Below are 24,510 nucleotides of genomic sequence, written 5' to 3' on the forward strand. Positions count from 1 at the left end.
GACTTCTTATTTTATGTCTTTCTCAAAAGCAGATCAGATTTTGGTATAACTGCGTTGCTGTTTGGTGCATGTGTATTGAAATCAGTGGTGGAGCTACATCAGAGTCCCTTTGAGATAAATAATTAAAGTAGCTGATTTAGAGCCTGGTAGTGTTTTCCTTTCTTAGTTCTTTCTGCACCAGTCTAAGGACAGATCTGTGTGATGATTGCATTGCAGTCTGACAGCTCTCTGCTGTTTTGGCTTTACGTGCTCAATAGAAAGGAATGTTAACACGCTATCAAAGAATATACCTTTCCAGAAAAGTCAAAATAGTTTCGGATCACATTGTTGTTGAAGCATTTGCTAAATGTTGCTGCACAAGAAGAGGTGTTTGGCAGAACACTGCATACACATTTTTCCAGCTAAGAAGATAAGATTTCTCCGTATGGGATCACTGTTAAATACAGAGGCTTTTTGGCATGCTAGTGTGACGTGATTCCTTTAGCTATATTCCTGAAAGGTTTTGGAGTCAGTGCTGTATGAGTTGTTCACTTCTTGAGAGCATGGTGAAGTTGTGCAGTTCGAAGCTGAGCTCTTGCATAACGAGAGCAAGTAAAAGCTTTCACTATGAGATTGTCTTTTGTCTTCTGACTCGTATTAGGAATAAAACAAACAACTTTTCATAACATGGACATGTTGACTTGCCTTTACAGAACATTTTCTGTCAGGATCTGTGATGGTTTTTGAGGCAGTTCTTTCACTTCTGTTAGTAGTAATAACAGATCAGCTGTTCAGGAAACAGTATTTTGGTTCTGGTCTGTGCTGTGTGTGTAGTATGTAGGTGAGTGGAGTGCTGTAGTAAAGTAACTCTGTTCCAAAACTTCTGGGCTGTGTAAGCAGGTAAAATGCAGCTTTGTTCTACCTGAAGCACAGCAGGTGCCGAGCATTTAGCAGCCACTCTTCAGATGTACCGTGCAGTGCAGCTTGGTGCGGGATGGCGGGTTGCTCCGTGTGCTGGACAGCTCTAACTGCCCGCAGCTGCCGGCTCTGAGACCTGTGACTCAGCAGATGTGCTGGGAAGATGGAATCGTGCACGCTGTCTGTTGCAGGTACTGCTGGGTTCTCTTGTAGCTGGCAGCTTTGCGAGAGCTCATACCTGCACAGCACGCTTAAGCGCTGCGGTGACACAAACCAACCAAGTCGGTGCATGAAACTCAAGAGCCTGGATCGCCGACCGCGACAAAGGGTTTGGTGAGAGAGCTCCAGTGAAGGCTTTCCTTTCCTTTCCTGGATTTGTTGTGCAGCATGGATCACTTGAGGTTCTGAGCACCTAAACAGTATTTTTCCCCCCACACTCTCTTAGCCACAGTGAGCAAGGAAATCCACGACAGGAGGAAAGGTCTGGGCAGGAGAGTGATGGCTATGACTGGAAACTGCTGCTATGTCTGGGCTTCCCTCATTCCTAGTGCGGTCCCATCTTGATGTCTTGATGACATACTGTCCAAGTCTGTGTGTGACAGGAAAACTGATGTAAATTCATTAATGCGATTAATGGAAGCTTGGCTGAAGTCTTGACCCATTTTTACAGACCTAGCAATATGTCATGTCAAATCCAAGGGACTTTCTCTTTCCCTTTGAGTCTGTGGATATTACTTGGCACCCTTTTTTGGAGTTGTGCAATAATTCAGATTGGGAAGGACCTTTGAAGATCACTTGATCTAAGCCTCTGCTCTAAGTGCAGTGAGATTCAAAGTTAGGTCAGACTGCCTGGGGCCAACTCCAGCACCCTAACCCTTCCAATGCTTGCTTCCATTTGTCAGTGTTTCTCCTGTACTGGAGAGCCCAGAACTGAAAATGGTATTCCATATGTGACCTTGCAAGTGCCAGTTAGTGAGACTCATCATTTCCCTGAACAAGCTGGCTTTGCTCATACTACTACAGTCCAGTATGTGGTTTGCTTTCTTCTCTGCAAAGACTTGCTGCTGACTCATGTGCAACTCATGTCCCCTGGGACCCCTGTGCTTTTTTCTGTAGAGCCACTACTTCAGTTTCTTGCCTGCACTATTGCATGGGGTTTTTCTTTCCCAGCTTCAGGACTTTGCAGCTTTCCCTTCTAGCTTATCAGCAGCTCCCCACATTTGTTGTCCTATTCAAGCTAGATGAGTGTTTTCCATTCCATCATCCAAGTCCCTGATGATATTGAGTGGTATTGGTGTGCCAGCATCATGCCCTGAGGGTTGCCAGAACTGACAGTGCATCTAATATGTTGGTGCATGTCTCCCAACAGGTATAAAAGAACGCATCTTCAGTAACAGCTAATCCAAAGCTTTGTTGCCAACTTCAGTTCTGTGCTGTTCATCTTGTTTGTAATCAATACTCCTCGTGAGCTGGTGTATAGATTGTCCTTCGTGAGTGCTCTGTGTCTGACAGTTCATTACAGAAGCTCTCCTTTGACATATATAAGTAATTCTAAATCTTCCCTCAGTTGTCTTGTGTTAAGGGAAGCTCTCTTTAGTTACTCGGACTGTCGTGAGCTGCAGTGAACTTGCAGAGGAGTAACCTGTGCATGTAGACTTTGGTAGGTTCTTCTCTCTTTTTCTCTCTTTTCACTCCTATAGAGTGAGAACTTTTACAGACAGTTCACGTATCATAAGAGGAGGAATGGAGGATTCCTTGATAACATTGACATCTGTGCCAGATTATCATTTCCTTTTCTGCAAGAAGGGATGCTATCATATAATTTCTACCAAAAATTCTTCCTGTAGTTTCAATAGGTAGCTATCCTTTGCTCCAGCTCTCCAGTATTTTTCCAGCTTTTTTGTATTGGAGAAATCTTCAAGCTTCATCCTTTCATCAAGGTTTTGTCATTCTGAGGTCTCATCAGATCACCTAGATAGCATTGACCCTTTTGCTTCTTATGGCTTTTGTTGTGTATGATTGCAAGTTGCTTAACCTTGCAGACACTTTCTTTCCTTTTCATAGCAAAAGAATCTCTTCTAACAATACAGAAAAGATACTACTACAAAGCTTTCTTCTACTAATATGGCACAGTCTGCTTATGATTACTGTCAGATTTTTCTGCCAGGTCAGATGTTTGCAGCGTCTTGTTGCAAAGGAATGTGTGCTTGAGAGCTTTGGGCACTGCTGCTCTGATGGTAAAATGTCATGGTGGGAGAACTTCCCTGGCAGATCTAGATAGGATTTGAAGATTTGCTGGATGTCAGTGGACTTTGTGATCAATAACCCTCTTTTGTAGAGATACTTGTGAGAACTTTGATTTCCTTTGCCTGAAGTGTCAATCTCTAGTTATTCTTTTCTGAGATGGACATTCCTTCTGAACATTGGCCTGTGTCAGTTTTGAAGGTGATTCTTTGCTGCCTAGCAGTTCTCCCTGAGCCTGGTTTTGCAGTTATTCTTTAAGAAGAGGATTTCTTTAGAAGACTAGAAAAGTCTGCTGTCCATGTGATTTCAAGAGCATACATTCTCTAACTTCTCCATATGTTGCAGCTAAACAAAACCAAACAAATAACCCCAAACAACATTTATTAAAGGGCTGCAGTCCTTAATGCAGTGGTTCTGAATTGATCTGTGAGTGTGGTAATGAGCAAAATCTGGTTTTTCAACCTATCTGTTCTTCTGGTCATCATCACAAAGGGATGCTATCGCTTGTGGTCCAGCGGATGCTAGCTTAATTTTATATTTCACAGGTACCAAAGTGTTTCATTCCTGCGTGCTGCTATTCACAGTGAGGAGCACGGGCACACCTCATAGTCAGGTGTGTGCTGACTGCAGGTGAAACTCCTTCAGAGCCCCCAGCTGGATGTGAGGGTCCTGGAGAAGTACATTGCTGATGCTGAGCATGGCTGCCACGTGTAGCATTGCTGTGGGAGTGCCGGCCTGCTCGGCCAGCAGAGACCTGCAGATGTCTGCTCTGTCTACAGCAGCTTTTAGTGGTCATTCTGAACTCCAGCTCTTGCAATGATTATTTATCCTGGTTTCTATGTTTGTCAGAGAAAACTTCTGTGTTTTCTTTATTTCTTTATTTTTATTTTTATTTTTATTTTTTAATGTAGAGGTTCTCTAGCTGGACAGGGGTTACACAGATAAAGGGCGTCTGCAAAGGCTACAAAACCTTTTTTTTCCCCCAACTATTGTTGATAGGGATTCTTTCTCCTTAATCTGTGCTAAGGCATGCTGTCTTTCAAAGGAGCAGGAAAGGAGAAGGCATAAAGAAAGCCTGGTTTGTTTGTCTGACATACCGTATGGACAGAGTTCTTTTCATTTCACTGCATGGTTTTACAAGTTTTATTAATTAAAAATAAAGAAACGCGCACACACAGAACAAAATCCTCTGAAAATGGAAATGCTGTTAGCAACTAGAATACAAATAGACAGAGTCAAAGAAGACACAATGTAGGGTCATGCTGCTGTGCCATACAGTAATGAACCTTTCCATCCAAATGCTCTCTTGAAAACAAGAGATCCAGGAAGGTCTCCACCACAAGAACGCATGAGGTGAGCATGGCATTGGGCAGGAGGACAAGTCTTGTCAGCTTAAGGAGCAACACAACTCAGTTCTGCTGAACTTTATTTGGAGCTGTGATGAACTGCTTAATTCAAACTAAAAAAACTAAAATATGAGCCTCCTTCACGATTCTGTTGAGCCTCCAACAAAAGTGGTAATTAAAATTTATTTTGATGACTTTTTAATGAGGGACTTGGAAAGAATGCTTGAATGTTCACGTTTATAGTAGAGAAGATGATTTTGTAGTATGCAGATCAGGCTTCCTAGGTAAAAAAGGCAGAGGTACTTAATATAGTGCACAGCAATGTGTTGGTCAGTGGCAGACCCTCACTTACGGGATGTTAGAAACAGCACAAATTGAAAATAACTGTGTTAAAGTGTGTGAGCACAGTAGAAAAACTACTTACACAGGGGTAGGTATGAATGGAGCTTTGTATGAAGAACTTGTTTATAATAATTCTGATACTTGAGAAAAAGTTCAGACTTGCCATAGAAATCTCTGCGTGGAGTCAACGTTTGAGTTAAAACTGATTGGCTTGCCTGTCCTCTGCTAAAAATTGAACTTTGTTGGTACGTTTTCTAATGCTTTTCTCTTGTCTGATCAGCAGTTGTGCTCTGTTGCTGTGGGCATGCTCCAACTATACATGTAGCTCTGGGAATATTTCATGGTGCTTGCTCTCCAGAGGTAGGCAGCCTTCGTTCTGTGCTTATCTGCTGCCTTTTCTTTCTTCCCATCCACCTTTTGGATGGCATGTTGAATATCCTAGCCCTTGAATATCTTAGGGAACCCCAAAATTGTGGTTTCTGGGAAAGCTTCTTATGGATGTCAATCTACTTGTGTGCACATAACAGCTTCTTTAAGCAAAAGCATTTGTAGTTATATTTGACTTTCTCATTTGCTGGAAACAAAGTGGTAATGAGCTGTACAGTATATTTGTCATTGCCTAGAAAAGAGCTCTCTAATTAGGCTTGCACTGTACTCATGTCTTCAGTTATAATAATATTGAAGATTTCCACTGATTGAGTGTTTAGATTCTTCAGCTGATTATTGTGAAACATGACAAAGATGGGCAACAAGAGTTCATCACTGAATATCTCACCTTCATGTGTAGTTTATGGTGGTCGTGCTCTGAGATTGCATGGAAGAGATCTCCACGTGTTTTGGGGGATGTGTGTAGACTTTTTATTCATGGGCTAACACTGGAAAACTCGAATTCCAGTAGAGCCAGTTGATTTTCATGGTGAAGTTTCCTCCTGTAGTTTTGTTGCTCCGATAGGCTAACCAATTTTGGGTACACAGATTGTTTCCTTAGGTGCCTTTTGCAGAGCTCTTGAGGCTGAGGTGGTGGGGACTGACTGAGATGTGGAAGGAATGAGCCTGGAGAAACTGTTTGCATTGTCCCGATCCTATCTGTGCTTCAAGAAGAAGAGGCTAGCATCTGAAAATCTGTCTGTTGAAATCTGGTTCCCTACAGCTATCCAGTGGGGTTAAATGTACTTATTTGAGTGGCTGAGCAGGGAATGACTGCTTCATTTTCTTCTTTGTTTTATTTTCCTTTTGGGGTGTAGTGTGGCACGGTGCGCTCTGTTGCAGATGCACATGAGAAGAACTATGATTTTATAATCATGTTCATTACTAAATTTGTTATGGGGAAATTAATTTAGAACCTAGATGGTTGTGTTCTTGTTGCTGTTGAAACCTAGTTTTATTTATTTATTTTTCTGAAAGTAATAGGAGTTTTGCTTAATGGCAAATGCTTAATGCACTACAATGCTTTAGTTGCAGTGTTTCATAGAACATTTTTCTTGGCAGCAAACAGGTGCGTTTTTAAGCTATTGCCAACTTTAACCTCTCCTTACGGTGTATTAGGTTGAGAGGGATGCGATTCCACATATACCTAAGCTGGACAAAAATCTGAGGAAAATACACTCCTTCACGTTTGAAAAAGGCAGTGTGTTTGTTGACCAGTTTCTTTTTTAACAGGCATGGTCCTCGTGCGTAGTGAGAATGGGCAGTTGCTGATGATCCCTCAACAAGCCTTGGCGCAGATGCAAGCACAGGCACATGCCCAGTCTCAGCCTCAGAATACTATGACTCCTCGACCTGCTACACCTACCAGTGCTCCTCCAGTGCAGATATCAACAGTGCAGGTTAGTTCAGTAACTTGTAGCATTTAAAAAAGTACACTGAGATTCCGCCTGAGAAGAATACACCAGAAAGTTCAGCCTGGAGAAGAGAAGGCTCTGGGGAGACCTTGTTGAGCCCTTTTGATACTTAAATGGAGCCTATGAACAGGACAGAGAGCTGCTTTTCAAATGGTCTCATAGTGACATGACAAGGGGGAATGATTTTAAACTAGAGGAGGACAGATTTAGGTTAGATGTCAGGAGGTGGGGGTGGTGAGACACTGGTCTGGACTGCCCACAGGAACTAGGCATGGATGCTTCATTCCTGGAGGTGTTAAAGGCCGGGTTGGATGGAGCCCTGGGCAGCCTGATCTGGTGGGTAGCAACCCTGCCCGTGACAAGGGAGTGGGAACTAGATGATTTCTAAAGTCACTTTGAACCCAAGCCACTCTGAATATTTTTTTTCTATTCTTCTTTCCCAAGGCACCAGGAACATCTATTATTGCACGACAGGTGACACCAACTACTATCATCAAGCAAGTGTCTCAGGCTCAAACGACAGTGCAGCCCACAACAGCGTTACAGCGTCCTCCTGTTGTGCAGGTGAGTTTGTGGACACAAAATACATGATTGTAAGACATGGTGCAGAAAGTGTGAAGCGATCCATGTGACTTCCAGGCAGCATGTATAGGATTCAAATGCTATCACCTAAACATCTAATTGTGCTTTCTTCATCCCTGAGTGTACAGTATAAGAGTGTACAGGATTATTATCAGTGAGAAAAATGCAGCTTTTGTTATACACCCCGTTAACCTTTTTCCCCTCGGAGCCTTTGCTTCTGTCAGTGATCTTTCCAGGCCCAAGAGAGAATGTATCTGAGTCTCACTCATTTACGCTGCTGTTATACTGAAGGAAGAGATCATTCAGTCTGTGTATTTTTTCCTCTAATGTTTGCATCATTGTTCTCATTTACTCTGACTATGAAAAACGAGACCTTAAATCTTTGTCTCCTTTTTCTGTTTCCCAAATATCAGTAAGGTAGCTTTGGCACCACTTTTCTTGTGGATCTTTACATAAAGAGCAAGTTTACAAAGGTATTGTTAAAAGTTTGGAGAGCTAGCTTTAGCTTGATAAGTATTGATTGCAGTGGTAAGTAGGATGTGGGAAGTCTGTCAGTGGGACTTTGTGTGTGAAAAGTTCTTATTTACAATGCTGCTTCTTTAAAGATGGTGATCTTACTTTGAATTACCAAGTTATCTGTAAAAGCAGAAAAATGCTTTTATCCTATTGTTCATTAAAAGACCTGGAGAAGGCCACAGCTCTTGGGTCACTTCTTTTTGTGAAAGTGGCATTTGAAGGAACAAGCCGAAAGAGTTGCACATTGACAGAAGTTCCTTACATCAGTTGTGTTGGGAAACAGCTGTATGAGGGTATGCTTGTGTATTTTGCTGCTTAATTCAGTAAGCAGAAATCGTGCAATACTCAAATTGACTTTAGCCATTCCAGTCTCGAATGTGTAGCATGTTGTGCCATCTGGTGGCTCTTTCTTTCCACTGCAGCAGAAAGTGGATTATCCTTTTGCAGTAGCTGTGAAAGAGGGGCTACTGTCCTGTGGCTTGGTTTGTTTGACAGATCAGGAAGCAATCATGTTTTAATATATTCCAAGTACAGTAATCTTATGTTTGTGTTCTCTGCAGCCTCAGATTGTTCTGGGTGGTACTGCACAAACAACTACGTTGGGGGCAGCAACAGCTGTACAAACTGGAACTCCTCAGAGAACAGTGCAAGGAACAACAGCAACCTCCACTGCTGCCACAGTAAGCTACTGAGTGCTTTTAGAATCAATTCTGCTGCATTTCTGTATGTGCAGCTATACACATGCATAGCCTCTGATAAAGTGGAAGGCAGTAAAGATGTAGGAGTTGTGTTATCTACTGGTCTTGGAGAAAAGGAGTAAAATTTTAAGCAGCGCCATATAATTTATTAAGTGTGAAACGCAGAGCACTTGAATTTTGAGAGCTGCCAAAGTGTAACATTTATTTCTGTAATGGCTTTTAAAGTATTCCTTTCTTAAAAACCATGAGTTACGTATTCGTGGGAATGTGTATCGTTTGACATAGCAGAAAGGAATCAGCATGAGAAGGGGTAAGAAGCTGACACTGACTTGTTCAAGATACTTGTTTATAGGACTGTGCAGCGGGGAGAACCAGAGTGCACTGTGCTGTGTGCTGGGAAGAGGAGCTTTGCTGTTTGTTGCTCTTCTGCAGTGCCTATTTTCACGTAATTTTCATTCATAAAATACTTTGCATTTCCTAGTTTTATTGAGAATCAGAATTTTTTATATTCAGATAACAAAAATGTAAAAAAGATGTGTATTTATAAAGCAAAAAAAATTATTTCAGTCTTATTATTTTCTCTGAATTTCTGTAAATTCAGAGGCTCTGAATTTATAGATAGTATTATTTGGTGATGAACTGAGAGAAGGACTTGATTTCTCTGAGTTTGTAGTCAAAGTAGTTGTTATAAAGAGTTCAGCTTCCTTTGTTTCCTTTCTTCACCCTTGTCCCTTTTTAACAGGAAACAATGGAAAATGTGAAGAAATGTAAAAACTTTCTATCCACATTAATAAAACTGGCATCATCTGGAAAACAGTCTTCAGAGACCGCAGCTAATGTGAAAGAATTGGTACAGAACCTACTGGTAAAAAAAGTTCAAAATAAACTTTTTTGTGGGATAGCAGTATGTGGGCCAAGTCAGCACAAAGCTTTTCTTATGATGAGGAGGAAGATTTTAAAATAGGAGAAAAATGAAACTGAAAAAAGTTTTTCTGAATTAAAATATATGCATGAATTTTTATTTGAAGCTTGAAAAGCAGACGTTCTTGCTTATGTTCTCATGAGAACTTACCCATGGCACTCGTTAATCTATCGTAGTTGACGTAGGTGAGTTAAATTTAAGTGCAAATAGCGCAGATATGAAGTCTTTAAATTCAACAATCTTTATTGATAAAACAGAGAACAAAAAGATGAACTGTGTACTTCAGGGAAGGCAGTTCAGCACAGCTGGCACAATGGTTCAGTGTAGGAAACTGCAAACTTTTACATAAACGTAATAGCTGAAGCTAATGTTAAAGCTGGACGTAATTAATATTTACAGCATGAGTTTTTATTTCCGTATTACTACTGCTCAGTGTAGGTGGTAGTGACTTTTAATTTAAGATGCAGTTGTGTATTCCAGGTGTTATCACACAGTAACTAGAAGTAGTCTCAAAATCAAATCTTGAAATGTGTCTTCCTATGAGGAATCTACAACTGCTTTTGTGAGAGACAGTTGCATTCAAAGATTGTTACTGTGATGAAACTGCTGATAAGTAAAATAGTGGAGAATGATTAAAAACTACTAATTTTCAATGGATTTAGTATTTCTCTTCTTTTGGTGTTGAAGAATTTAATTTCTGCAATTTCATCTGTTTTTCTTTTTGAAGGATGGAAAAATTGAAGCAGAAGATTTCACCAGTAGGCTCTACAGAGAACTTAATTCTTCACCTCAACCTTACCTTGTGCCTTTTCTGAAGGTAATGTGTGTTCACTACACCTCCTGGTTATCTACTTGCAGCAGTGAGCACAAGCATATCTTTTGCCACTACAAGAATTCCAAGAGGGTGTAGATGGAATTTGAAATGGTACCTGGTTAGGCTTCTGCTCTCTTAAAGTAATGTTTTTTGTCTCCTGGTTCCAGAAGTTTGTTAATATAATTCATTGGCATAGTCAGTAGGTGGCTGTTTCAAGAAATCTGGAAAGTGAGGGTTTTCTTCCTATGATTTTAGAGCTGTTTCTTTCCATAGCTCCAAGCCTAGGAGTTGATTTATTATGGTTTCTGAAAAATAGGGATTGAATGAGAGAGAAAAGCCTACCTTCTGCACAAACTCACACTCTTACGCTTCTGTGCGTGTTTGTGTGGATAAACAGGAAGGTTGTCGTCTCTAAATAATGCATGCAATCTGTCATAAACTTTATAGTCATTGGACACAGCTCAAAATAATTTTTATTCCGAAACGTTTTCTACCTGAAAAATCAGAGAAGGTACAACAGCCCTTTATGGTAAGAGTATATCTTGACTAATGTATGATTAAGGGATGCATTTATAGTTGTAGGTGTGTGTTGACGTTTCTGGGGTCTTAAATGCTTGTTCATACTTGAGCTATTCACAGGGACAAATTGTTACCATACAGAAATAGCTAATGTAAGTAAAACACTGCAGTCGTCTAATCCATCACATCTCATAGCTTGGTGTATGTAGTTAGGAATGCAGTCAAGGAAGGCAGTGTGAGCTTAGGCTGTTAAATATGTTAAGGTTTCTAGGTGGGCTCAATGTGCCCAGTTTCTACAACTAAAGGTGCTGCTGCTCTGTCTAGCTTAAAGTGGGAAGTGGCATGGTATTTCTGTGTGCTGCTATCATGTTTTCTTTTCTAATGTAGAAGTGCATGCATCCTGTTACAATGAATTAAAATTAAATGAATTGCTGTTTATGATTAACATTTTCTTTTGTGATATAGGATTAAAATACTCAAGCAAATTCTTTCCTTTCCTCTTTTTAGAGGAGTTTACCTGCCTTGAGACAGTTAACACCAGACTCTGCAGCTTTCATTCAGCAAAGTCAACAGCAGCCAACAACGCAGCCAACAACGCAAGCAACAACTGCACTTACAGCAGTGATGCTCAGCCCTTCAGTTCAGCGCGCAGCAGGGAAGGCAACTGCAACTGTAACAAGTACTCTACAGCAACCTGTAATCAGCCTAACTCAGCCTACACAAGTTGGTGTTAGTAAACAAGGACAGTCGACACCACTGGTACGTAAGTTGAAGTGTGTCATCTGTTGCTGAACAGGTGGCTTTTCAGAGTGCAGTGACTTGACAGGTTGATTGTTTAATTCAGTCGAAGCTCTTTGACCATTTTTTTAAGGGTAGCTGCTAAGGAGGAGAACAATATATATAATTTAAAATCCAATTTGATTAAAGTACTGTATTTCCTGTTTTAACAAAAAACGCTGGCAGATTTTCTCAATTACTCCATAGCCGTGAGAGCAGTATTATGGAGGAATTTTCATTTTCATAAGTCTAATGACAAATTGTTTCTCCTGTTCTGGAGTAAAAATTTAGATCTGTATGTAAACTTTCATGAAAACCAGGTAAGAGTAGTATCATGTGCACGCCACCTCTTAATATCTTCTTGTAGCAAAACAGTGCCTCCACATAAGTTTTTTTGGGGATAGGTATTGACTAATGTGCACAATTGAATTGCTGTGATTTCTTGCTACTTAGTATATGAGCACTTACCATTCGTCTGAGCTTCTCTATCCATACACTTTTGCATGAAATGGAAAGTAGAGATCACTGTGGTCAATTTGTAAATATTCAGTGTAACCAAAAAGAAGGGGGGAAAAAAAGGCAACCTAGTACAAAGCTGCACAGCTGTGGCTTACACTGATTCTGGATGAAAACAGTATAAGTAAAACCAGCTGAATTACCTGTACCAAGTTGCTATTATTTCTAGTTCTTAAATCTGTTCAGACAGATGCAATTTGCCTCTGTTTTTCTAATGTAGAAAACATATCTTTGTGATTATAGATAGAGTTCTTAAACAGAAATAGGGGGTTTTCTGCTGGTTTGGTTTTTTTTTGGTTGCAGAAAGTGGGTTATTAATTTTTTTTCAACCAAGAATGACTTCATTTTAAAGAAACTTGAATACCTTAACATGTGCTGAACCTAGATCGACGAACGGATGTGTTGGTTGTTAGGCTTTGCTTTTCCCACCTGATTCTTAGCCCTAGTTGTTTCAGATTTGTTTACAGGTTCTTTTCTTCCTACAGGTTATTCAACAGCCTCAGAAAGCAGGGACGTTGATAAGGCCCCCCCAGGTAACGTTGACACAGACACCGATGGTAGCACTGCGGCAACCACACAGTCGTATTATGCTCACTACTCCTCAGCAAATTCAACTGAATCAACTTCAGACAGGTAGGAGGTCACCTGATACGTGCCATTCTAATAGCATTCAGTTGGTTTGCTTAGCATCACTTTTGAGGTGCCACTGGTGCACTATTGCAGCACTGCTAAAATCTTCAGTGCGTAGGGTAGTGGCTGGGGGTGCACGCGTGCAGGGCAGTGTTTGTAGCCAGAGAAAATGTGTGGGTGCTGGAATTGTATGGGAGGGCACTGTTCTAGGTGGGTGAGATGCTGACAGAAATTGCTGAGGCAAAATCTTTGTGCCAGGCGTATTGTCATTACTACCTGTGACTGGCTTGTAAATCTAAGCTCTGACACAAATTTGATGTTCAAATGTTGTCTGTTTTCCTGCAGTACCTGTGGTAAAACCAACAGTATTACCTGGAAACAAAGCTATAGCCACTGTTTCAACACAAGTAGCTGCTGCTCAGAAGAATAAACTGAAAGAACCTGGGGGAGGTTCTTTTAGGTGAGGAACCATGTGCTCATTTGTACTCATACATACTGCCTGGGCAGCCTGTAGAACTTAGTGGGAACCAGTCCATGTACTCTAGTGGTGCTGAATCAGGCTAGGTAAACGCACAAGAACTGAAAATTGATTTTCTGTAGCCAGATTTGTTCCTTAAAGACTTGTACAAACAGCTGTGGACATGCTTGTGCCAGATTGGTTTTATCATTTACCTGGCACTAAGGGTAAATATTTAAACTCACAAACAATTCTTGTCTGAACAAGCAAATAGAATTCATTCCTCTGCACCTTCCAACTCTGCTCAGATTGTTTGGATGTACAGCCTGTTTTACAATGATGAGAGCAGTTTATTATTATTTGTGGTGGTGATGTATCTAGTCTCTTGTTTCTTAAGGTGCTAAAATGTTGCATAGGAAAAGATACTGAGAAAAACAGTTAGGAAATGCAAAATGACAGAAATGCTCCTCGAGCTCTTTGGAATCCAATGATGTTAGTTTAATTTTAGCACATAATAAAAGCAAAAATGAAACGGAATATTCAGGTTTATTATGGAACTCATTATGTGCAGCCGTGGTTTTGTAGCAGTGTGTGTCGATATAAGAGTGAATTTAATGGTTGTAATGAATTTTCCTTTCTTAAGGGATGACGATGACATTAATGACGTTGCATCAATGGCTGGAGTCAACCTGTCAGAGGAAAGTGCTCGGATATTGGCAACAAACTCGGAGCTGGTGGGCACGTTAACAAGGTCTTGTAAAGATGAAACCTTCCTCTTCTCGGCACCTTTACAAAGAAGGATATTAGAAATAGGTATGCTGATGTTTCTGGAGATGTAATCATCTGGAGGTTTAATGAGCACATTTCACCAGTGCTGTGTTCAATGAAAGGCATTTTCCATACAAATTAGTTTGAGTAGTTCTAAAGTTGTTAGAGCAGTTGTCTTTTTGTGTAATTGGATGCTTGTAGGTGATCGTTAAGCTTATGAAAGTGGAATGGTGTGAAGAACAACAAAGCTATAGAAGTATGGCAGTTTAACACTAAAATTGTGGTACCTGGTTAAAACTGACTGTATAAAATCATACAGCAACAAAAATAATGAAATTTGTTTGGAAAAAAAGATAAATCCAGGAGCGACTTTATCATGTTTACTTACAAATCTACAAGTGATAGAATAACAAAAGGCCTTCTTCAGTTACTTGTTTTGCTGTAGCATGCAGCATTTCTTAGTAGTCACAAGCTTTGCTAGGCTAAACTTGGGTGTATACCATTTCCTATCTAATGCTTATTTTCATACATGCATGAAAGCCTTGCTTTGCCAAGTGTTTACGTTTCCATGATAGACATTGGCCATGATGTTTAACTGAATTGTATAAGTATTATTGTTAATTGTTATTTTTTCTATAACTTTTTGCCCTGATCGTAGGTAAAAAACATGGAATAACAGAAGTCCATCCTGACGTAGTTAGCTATGTATCACATGCTACACAACAAAGACTACAAAACCTCGTGGAAAAACTATCAGAGACTGCTCAGCAAAGGAATATTTCTTATAAGGTAACTGCTTAATTGCACAAATCACACTGCACACAGTGTGCTGTTATGTACATGTGTTCGATGTTCTTCATTCTCTAAAGTTAAGCTGTTTATTGTCTCTGATTCATCTTACACTAAGATATTAATGTATCTGGATGACTAGTAGGCTTCAGCTTGCATGTGTAAATTGTTTTTAAAACAAATGTAGATGAACTATTCCTACCACTTAATTATATCAAATGTGTAAAATCTGAGTGATTGTACAATGGGAGAGGCAGATAAAAGATGTGATTTGTTGTTGTTCACCACACCCCAGCATTGTGTGCTGTCTGGTAAAGGTCAATCAGCATCAAGTCTCCCAGAGTAAAGCTGAATGATGTGATAGATGAGTTCTTTGTCTTTCATTTCCTTTCTACAAGCGTACAGCAACTTTGCCAGCTAGCTTTTTGATCTCCAGTTGAAGCTACCTGGAGGAGCTGTTCTCCAGAAGCCTTTTTTGTGTGCTTAGTGATGATATAATTGTAGAACCCCTGTGTTCCTTTGTTTCTGGAGTTCTATCTATATGGGCCCACCGGGCACTGGGAGGAAAGTAATCATTGAACATGTATTAATATTTCCTTTCAAGGAAATATTCTTTGACTGCTCTGACCCTCCAAAAAGGTATACTGTGAGTCATAGAAGTCCAGCTCTACAACTGCCCTAGCAAGAAGATGCAGCCAAATCTAGTATTGAGGCTTACATCAATTTATATCCTTCCCTCCTCCCATTGCCAGCATATAGGAAGCATATCCTCTACTCCTTTTGATGGTAACTAATGTTAAATGAGGCCCTTTGTAGGGAAACAAGTGGCTGAATATTAAACAAGCTACTGAGTTTTACCTGCTTTTCAATCACCCGGCTGTGTTGTATTAAGAGTAGCCTGCATCTGTTAATGCTGCTGGGATCAGTGTGGGACTAAGGAGCACTGCTCTGAATTCTCAAGACTGCTGTCTGACAGATGCATATACTTAATAGATGCAAATAGAAGAAAAAAGAATCTCTAAACTATGTTTGTGAAGGTAAAACGATGATGGTATTAATGTGGAAGTCAAAGTCTGATGAATTCACAAAATAGAACAAAATGCTTTTAAGAGCTGGTTTGACTGGTGTAAACACACACTTGCTGTTTGGTTGAAAAGGACAAAGTGAACAGTTGAGATTTAAATGTATATGTTCTTCTCCAGTGCAGTACAAGCTAACAGCTTTGTTTTTAAGATATGTAATGAGGAACATATTTGCCATGTTTTCAGGATGATGAAAGATACGAACAAGCAAGTGATGTTCGGGCACAGCTCAAGTTCTTTGAACAACTTGATCAAATAGAGAAGCAGCGTAAAGATGAACAAGAAAGGGAAATTTTAATGCGTGCAGCAAAGGCAAGTGCTTGGATTTCACACACATTTGCAAAGTGTCTTCCTTTTTTTTTTTTTTTTTTTTACGTCAAAAGTGCAGAATTTCTTCTCTTTGTAAAGGACATCCAGTGAAGGGAAAGACTGATTTTCGGAGGTGGAACATGAGAGGGCTGTATGTGTAGATACAGCTCTGTTCTGCTTTCCACAGAAAGGGCAGCTGCTGTGCCTTTCTCATTGCATTTCCCCAGATTTAGTAGGCCCTCAAAGCCACTCTTTGTGCTTTTCACTGTGGAAAAAGGTTAATTTTATCTCTTGGTTGTATTCCTAAATTATATGCAATAGAGAAGTTACCAGTATTTTGGGGAATAGAGTTCAGAAACGTTCTGACAAATAGAAGAAATGTAATTAATAGGAAGCAGTTGATGTAAGTGCTGCCCTTTTCGGTTGTACTTGGTGACCCAAATATAGGATGAACGTGACTCCCTAGGAAGGAGCACAGTTCACAAAACAACCTAGGATTTCTGTTATGGTAAGGTAGGAGTTGATGACATCAAAATTGGTTAGTGCAGTGTTTGCACATAAGATATCAGCAAACATTTCAGTTGGTTCCTATTTATTATACTTGAGATGGAATGCTCTGTCCAGGAGCCCTATGGCAGGTAGATTTCTGAAGGAAAGCAATTTAGAAGTCTAGGAAATGTGACCTATGAAGTAAGAAAAGATTTTATACATTCTTTTCAGAAGAGGGAAGACTGGGGTGAGATACATGTAAATCACTGCACTTACTCTATGAAACAGTAATTTGCATGTTCTTATAATTTCCTGTGTTTGTGGCACCTGGAGTGCAGCAGGAAAGACCTTGGTTAATCATGAGGAAAAGCTGAACGTTTGAAGGATGCTTGAGTACTGAATTAGAATAATTTATTTTGTTGGTGGTCTAGAGGTTGTATGGGATTGAAAACACCATTTGTTTGGATACACGTGGTATTGCTGTGTGAGGAGTATGAATGAAAGACTGTGTTGAACTTCTTCCCATTTTCTGTTTGTTTGACTTCTTGGAAAAGAGCAGAAAACTAGAAGCAGAGAGCTGATACACATATCCCCAAAAACACAACCAAAGGCAGTGCCTTAATATCATTAGACTATAGAGTTTATTGAAATAAGGCATTCTGTTACTTCTAAGAATATGGAATACGATGGGCAGGTGGTAATGCTTGAGGTCTGTTGGCCACTTAAGTGGCCTTCTGTTCAAATGGCAGCTTGACCATTTGTAGGCACAGCAAATAATGTTCTTACCAACCATGTGGTTGTATGTATGGGAGGAATTCTTCTGAAAAGTAGAGGTGTGATTCCTTTTTGAGATTCAGAGTTGTGTGTATTTTGTGCCTCATAGTGGTTTTCTTTAGGCATAAATGTGTGCTGCTCCTTTCCTGCTTTTAACAAAGCTGAAGAAGGGGGGGTGCTTTCTCAAAAACAATTACCTGAAGCTAAGAAAAGGAAAACTGTTTTTAATTTCTAAGAATGATTTTCCTTCCCTGTCTCTTCTCCAAAAGTGGTAGGTACCCACTTTCCACTTCCCATGGGAGTTAAGAAAAGCCTTCATATGCAGTATAAGACATATCCTCTTTTAACTGCTTTTGTAAATTAATTGATTTTTCTTTTTCTTTTTCTTCCCTGACCTGTCCGTGTTCGTCATTTTATCAACGCAGTCTCGATCCAGGCAAGAAGATCCAGAACAGCTTAGGCTGAAACAGAAGGCCAAGGAGGTTAGTGTTTCACTTTAAGGTTAACTTTTATTTGGAAAATTTAAAGGAAAAATAATTAATGGTCCTCTTTCTGGCAAATGCAGATGCAGCAACAAGAGCTAGCACAGATGAGGCAGAGGGATGCCAACTTGACTGCATTAGCTGCAATTGGTCCAAGGAAGAAAAGGAAAGTGGATTCACCGGGATCTGGATCAGGGACAGAGGTATGGTGTAATTGCAGTTCTTGGTTTTGCTGCACCACTCCACTGTAAAAGACTTCTTTTCAGAGCTCTCTTCCCTCGTGTGTGGAAGTTTCTGAGTAGCAGAATTGTATTTTGAATGTGTTCAGATTTTCTTTCTCCAGGGCCAGGATTAATTTTTAGCATCGATGCATTGACATGGGGAGTAAAACTGAGTGATGTTCCCTGTTCTGTGGGACCTGGGGCACATTAGAAAGCAGTTGCTGTTTGCTCAAGTCTGTGCCTTTTTGGACCTCCATGGTTTTGGAAGAGATTGTTATAATTGTAGCCAAACTGATTAAGTAATAGCACAGCCTAATTAATGCCTTTAGTGAGGTGGCTGAAGTGATAGAGTTGAATCACTAGGAGCTTCCAATTATAGGAAGTTGCCTAATTTATTTCATCATCTTTTGATTGGCCTTAGTTTTAGGATCTCTGCAACAGATCAGCTGGACAATTTCTGTGTGATTGTGATGCTCACCTACATCCTTTGGATATCTCACAACTTAATCTAGCCTTTTGAAGATTAAAAAAGTCTCTACTGACAAAGTTATCAGTATGCTCAATATTTGATTGGTTTAATGTTCATTTAATTTCAGGTAGATTGATAAACTATCTGCAGTATTTGTAAACAAGTTAATGAACATGATATGATATAAAATTGCTTTGTGCATGGAAGACACTGAATATAGGGTTTCTCTAATGCTTAAAAACGACTTGTTATTAACAGGACCAAAAGCTCTGTTTTCATAATTTGAGGTGTTTTCCCTGCAGAATTTTTTATCTGATAGCAAGTGACAGGATAGTAATAATTGAATAATTCTGCTTGTGAATGAGCATCCCACATTTTTGCTGCTGAGGCAGTTTCAGCTATAGAGAAGCTCTGTTTCAGGATAGTTCACCTCCTTTTATAATGAGTCGTTAGAAGCAGTAATTTACAAATCCTTGATGTAAAACATTACAGAACAATCTGAATACCAATAGGTGGCATTTTTATATTAAAATCAACCCTCTTGAGCATCTTTATAAACAATCTAGAGTTTTGAAAGCTAGTGAAATGCCTATTATTGATAGGGATGTTTTTACCTAAGTTAACGAATTCCCGAATTAAAGTTTTGTAAATGCAGTTTAAAATTAGAAAGTTTGCAGACTGTGGCCCTGAGATCAGTGCTGACACAGACAGGGTGCCTCTGAGCAGTACACTGAAATCTCCCGGGCTGTTCCTGTGGCATTGCCTGCTCAGCTGTGCAGCAGTGTCAATAGGCTGTTCGTGTCACTTGGGTGATGAAATGTGTTTCATATCTGCTGCGAACGCTTGTTTGTATTTCATCTCAATCTGACTAATTTAGTTATCCTAGATTAATCGCTTACTGGTTAACCAATTAACCACAGGTTTCCAGGAAATCTAATTTTTTGTCGTTTTAATTAAGAACCAGCTGCTTTTGATCTGATAAACTCACAGCTGTGCTTCTGCTGCTGTGTCACTTGACATTTTTAAATTGAGCTCCACTTGTCGCCGTTTGTGTGCAGTTTGTAGCTGAGGCATATTACAAGAAGTGTGGAAAATAAGGTTTGTCATTACTTAGACACAGATTTGTAAATGTAAGCTTTTGATGTCTCGGAATGCTGAATCTTAATTTTGTGTAAAATCACCTCTAAGTAATAACTGTACTGTTTCAAAATCAACACAATAGGCTGCTGTCATTTTTACAATCTTAGGTCCACTTGATTCTATTGACAGTTATGAGAAAGCTGCTTAACTCATTCTGTGCCTACAGGAGTAGCAGTTACCTCTCTTTATAATGGCTCCTAAAGTGTCTATTGGTTTGAAGTCGTCTATGTAATAAAATGAGGATTGAGCCTCTCCTAATGCAGCAGAGGGTTGCTAGGGCAGCATGGTTAGGTTGCAGTTGGACTTGATGATCTTTAAGGTCTCTTCCAACCTGAGCAATTCTGTGATTTTAAGGAATATTTGAAAGACAAAAATAAAAGAACCCCACCCAGCCATTCTTTCTATAGACCTTTTATTCCTAACTTGTATGTATCTGACACTTAGCATCCAATGCTGTCCTGCATCCAGTCTCCATTGAAGTAGATAGAAAATAAGCACGTATGTTGTGTAAGTGCTTTAAAATGTGCCTTTGGAAATCTGGCCTTTAAGCAGCGCAGAGGGCTTGTGGGCTCGACAAGTGATGTGCTTGCTGCGAGTGGTGAGGTGCTGGCACAGCTGCCCAGAGAGGCTGTGGATGCCCCGTCCCTGGAGGTGTTCAAGGCCAGGTGGGATGGGGCCCTGGGCAGCCTGGGCTGGTATTAAGTGGGGAGGTTGGTGGCCCTGCATGTGGCAGGGGGTTGGAGATTCATGATCCTTGAGGTCCCTTCCAACCCTGGCCATTCTGTGATTCGACTCCATTGCTGGTGGTGTGCTGACAACACCTTCCAACACGGGGTTAGGTTGGTTCCTCAGTTGTGTGCACCAAGAATCAGCATACAAATGTGACATGTAGAGGACTGCATAGGTGTGTGTCTCAGCAGCTTGTTCACATGGCTCTTGTGCTACTGTACTACTCTTGCTTTTCTCAGGTCTACGGTGTTCTTGGAACACTTCTTTTGATGCTCCAGAATGGACTTCTGGTGTCAGCTGGTTTTTAAAATTTATGGAAAAAAGAGTAGTAGACCATTCTAGTGAAAGAAATTGGAGGTGAAAAAATGTATCTATAAGCAAGCCATGGAAATGAGGTCTGTTTCCAGTCACTCCACATGTATGATTTCTTCTCATGCACAAAGAGCAAAGTATCTCCAACGGGCAGCTGCTGAAAGTATCCCGGGCTTTTAAAGCTGGAGCTGAAAGTTGGTTTTTGGTCTCTTTGTGCCATCTGCTGGCGGCTCTGCTCACTGCTGCCGTTCTGTTCTGCCGGGAGATGAGGAGCAGCGCTGTGCCTCGGTTGCTGTCCTGCATCGCTGCCGGACAGGGCGCTGGGTGCACGTGTTGGAAGACTCAGTGATACATCCATATCTTTGCTGAAAGAGACAGTCTGTTACTGTAGACAGCGTTCTTGCTGGATCTCATGGCATTTAAAGCACTGCAGGATTTCCTTGCTTATGTAAAGGAAAGCATAAGAAACAGATAGTTGTATTAATCACCTGTGTCCTCTCACAGCTGTGATTTCTCTTCTGCAAGTGAAAATTCGACTCAGCTGTAGCAGAGTTGCTCTATCAGCTTGGTTAGGAATCTACCTGCGTGTAAACAGCTGAAGAAGGGCTGTGGCACTTCTAAACATCTCTGAAGAAATCTTATGGTCTTTCTGCTGTTTTTCTTGTTCTTTTTTCTTCTGAAGTAACAAAGAATGCTTTACTTGTGGCAGATGACCAGTGTGTACCAGAGGGATAAACGTTGCCAAATGATAGACAGGAATTCAGAGATGGTTAGAGAATGTCTGCTGGTGTCCAGAATAGCTGCTGCTTAATATAATCCTGAGCTTGGTCACAGCTGTCGTCAGCAACAGGCAGAGCTGGTGGCACTCTGCTGTGAAGATCAGGGGAGATCAAGGGCGTGATTGGAGACCTCCCAGCCCCGTGGATGGGTGCAATTCCCAGTTCAGAAAGAGCTGCAGGGCGAGGGTCTGTACAAACACTGAGGCTTTTTGTTTGCTTTGCTTCATGGGATTGCCTTACTACAGATAGAAGCAGCTTTTTGGCATGATTTGTTCGTTTGTTTAATTTGAATTATGTTAAGCGTCACCGATAGCATTTAATTATTGAACTGCAGGTAATAAAACGCTAATTAAGAAATGCCTCAGTTGATAGCGTGCACCGTCTGTGAGCTGCCTGGACATCCTCTGTTGGCTCTCACCTTGTGTTTTCTGTGGGAAGCTCTGCACTGAGTGTGGCCACAGACCCGTTCTGATGCTTCTGCTCTTTTCCTCCCCAGGGATCTGGTTCGAGCGCAGCAGTCCCAGGCAGCTCTGGAGTTGGAACAACCAGACAGTTTACGCGACAAAGGATAACGCGGGTGAACCTCAGGGACCTCATATTTTGTTTAGAAAATGAGCGAGAGACAAGCCATTCACTATTGCTATATAAAGCATTCCTTAAGTAAAGTGGAAAAGATCAAGGTATTTTTGACGGAGAGCCGCCTGGGGACATTTTTTTATATATTTGCAGATTTCGCCTTTTTGTAACAAGCAAATGGGATATTGTTTGAAAAACAGCCACCTCTTTACATGGAACAGTTTTATATTCCTGTTTATAAATAAACTCTTCAGTGTGAGAGAAAATACGTTTCTGTAACAGTGAGGATACTTACAAGGCCTGTGGATACTATAAAAGGACAATTAAACTTTAACTCATCTCTTGATTGAGTGGCCTTCTTGCCAAACAAGCCATATATAAAGACTGATGGAATCGTTTAGCAAATAACTAGCTACCCTGTCAGCCCTGTAGCAGTTTTGACATTAATTGTGCGTTTCAGTTCAGTTTTATTCAACTCAATCAGTTATATAGGCATATGTCTGCAGCAGATGACCTCATTTCATTTAGCTTGGTTTTTTTCGAACAGTCAGTTAGCAAAGCAAACTGATTTTTTTAAGGATATTTATCTTTCCCCCAAATGTTCCAAATCTAGAGGGATATACAGTTAATTTTAAACATAACCTCAATTTTAATCACATTATTGCTTATTAGAGGCCCTGAAATCCCGTAAAGGAGGGTTACTTCTGAATGTTTTAGCAGCATCTGTAAAAATGCATTTTATTTGCTATAGTTTGTAAAGCTGTAAAGTTAAAAAAGGAAAAAAAGGAAAAAAAGAGAAACCTTTTCAGCATAAATATATTTTACTTGCACTGTGTTTTTTAGCTAAAGTGAAAGCTTAGATTAAATAAAATCGAAGTTGAGAGGAATCATCAGTGTGAATCAAGTGTTGAAAAATGGTTGGTGTATTTTGTCAGTAATTGTACATAATTTTTGGCACATAACATAAAAATGGCTATGTAAACTATAATTATTTTGCTAAAAGACTGTATGCAAGCTGTGGGCCTACTTTAAAGATGTCCAGAGCAAAGTCCCTTCTTTGTACCTATTTTTTTATTACAAATATACTAATTGGTTCTTTATATTTTCAGAGGTTATTGTATTAAATTGTCTATTGATAGTACTTTTATGACTGTAAATACTTTGGCTTTCTTTGTGTGACCTCTCATGGTAGAATTTAACTCTCTTGCGTGTAAACTGAATGCTGATCAGTATTTTTATCAACACCTGACAACTGTTACACCCCTTTCATTTTGTCTTTTAGGAAATCCTGTCTTTCCATTTTTTTTCATGTAAATTTTGCACAGTTACTTGTTCATATGTAAATATTTACTTTCAAAAATGAAGTTTTTAATTGCTATTGTTTTATATAGGATTGAAAGAAAATTAACTCCTTTATTAAAAACAAATTTATCTGTATTTGCTAATGTATTTTTCTCTCTGAATCTTTTCTCCTCTTGAATTTATTTTTCTTGGTACAGTAAAAGTTGGGGCTGCCCGAGGGGATGCTGTTTGCTGAAGATGCACTTTGGTTTCTTACATTGTTTTGTCAGTGTTTTGGAGGTGTGTAACTTATTCCATCTGGAAGCATCGTTATTGGCTTGGGGATCTCAGATGGAGGCCAATGGCTCGTGGGGCGTTTTGTGTTTGGTTTTGAAGTGGGGAAACTTTTTGAAGAGATCCTGAGAAGTATTTGGTTCTGATCTAGTGAAGCAAGAGAGGGCAGGCCTGCTTCCTCAGCCACAGCTGCTGCAGCGGGATGCAGAAGGAGGTGTGATAGAACACTGGAGCACGGCTGTGAAAGAGCACCATCAGGGACTCATTGTTTACTGATGTGAAAACCAGAAGGTCTATTTCTGATGCTCTGTACTGAATGTTTCGCTTCTGATTTTTATAAAAAATAATTTTCCCCACGTGAGTGGTTTACAAAAATAAATAAACTCACGATTGTGAGGTCCCAGTCCCCCCTGTTAGGTGCATAGAAAAATCAGTGGCTTTCATCATTGTTTCTTGTGGACAGACAAACCTACCTATGGGTTCCTGCGCCACGTGTGCTGCTGGAGGGCTGCGTTGCTCACGTGGCACAGAGACCCACTGCAAAGCAGGGCTGCAGCAGTGTTGTGCTCCCCAACGTCAGGTACAGCACTTGTAAAAGTAAAACTGGAAGGTTTTACTTTTTTTTAACTCCACTCTGTCTTTGGAATTAGGTGATGTTGTTAAGTATAAAGCAATGGCCTTGACTTTTGGCCAGATCGTTGTCATAGCTTGTCATAGCCTTCCAGCCAATGAGCACAGAGCTGCTGCAGGTGAGTTGGGAAGAACCTCCTGACCCTGGTGTGTTGCTCTGGGGTAAGGCATACCTGAGAAACTGGAGCTGCTTGGCTCTCTGCCGTACAGGCAGAAGGCTGGGAAGTGCTGGAGCAGCCAGAGGAATTGGGCAGAGGAGGCAATCTGTAAGGTTGCAGCACTTGG

The 24,510-nt window shown here is 40.3% G+C and overlaps 1 protein-coding gene across 2 annotated transcripts in view; it reads left to right on the top strand.

Annotated features, from left to right (window-relative positions):
* TAF4 (TATA-box binding protein associated factor 4) overlaps positions 1-23,457 on the top strand; it is a 36,085-nt gene extending 12,628 nt beyond the window's left edge. The window contains exons 3-16 of one of the 2 annotated variants that reach the window (XM_042832455.1): positions 6,489-6,655; positions 7,115-7,234; positions 8,329-8,448; positions 9,209-9,331; positions 10,116-10,205; positions 11,229-11,480; positions 12,500-12,647; positions 12,990-13,104; positions 13,745-13,914; positions 14,528-14,658; positions 15,927-16,052; positions 17,738-17,794; positions 17,878-17,997; positions 21,941-23,457. In XM_042832455.1, the coding sequence (XP_042688389.1) occupies positions 6,489-6,655; positions 7,115-7,234; positions 8,329-8,448; positions 9,209-9,331; positions 10,116-10,205; positions 11,229-11,480; positions 12,500-12,647; positions 12,990-13,104; positions 13,745-13,914; positions 14,528-14,658; positions 15,927-16,052; positions 17,738-17,794; positions 17,878-17,997; positions 21,941-22,108 (1,907 nt within the window). In that variant the 3' untranslated portion in view covers positions 22,109-23,457. Of the gene's footprint in view, positions 1-6,488; positions 6,656-7,114; positions 7,235-8,328; positions 8,449-9,208; positions 9,332-10,115; positions 10,206-11,228; positions 11,481-12,499; positions 12,648-12,989; positions 13,105-13,744; positions 13,918-14,527; positions 14,659-15,926; positions 16,053-17,737; positions 17,795-17,877; positions 17,998-21,940 lie in introns of those variants that run through there. The other variant, XM_042832456.1, reaches the window with a different exon arrangement.
* The last annotated feature ends 1,053 nt before the right edge of the window (positions 23,458-24,510 follow it).

This window comes from Centrocercus urophasianus, unplaced genomic scaffold (genome assembly GCF_019232065.1).
Source record: "Centrocercus urophasianus isolate 14NV4802_14NV808 unplaced genomic scaffold, USGS_Curo_1.0 seq_38, whole genome shotgun sequence".
Classification (NCBI taxonomy): Eukaryota; Metazoa; Chordata; class Aves; order Galliformes; family Phasianidae; genus Centrocercus; species Centrocercus urophasianus.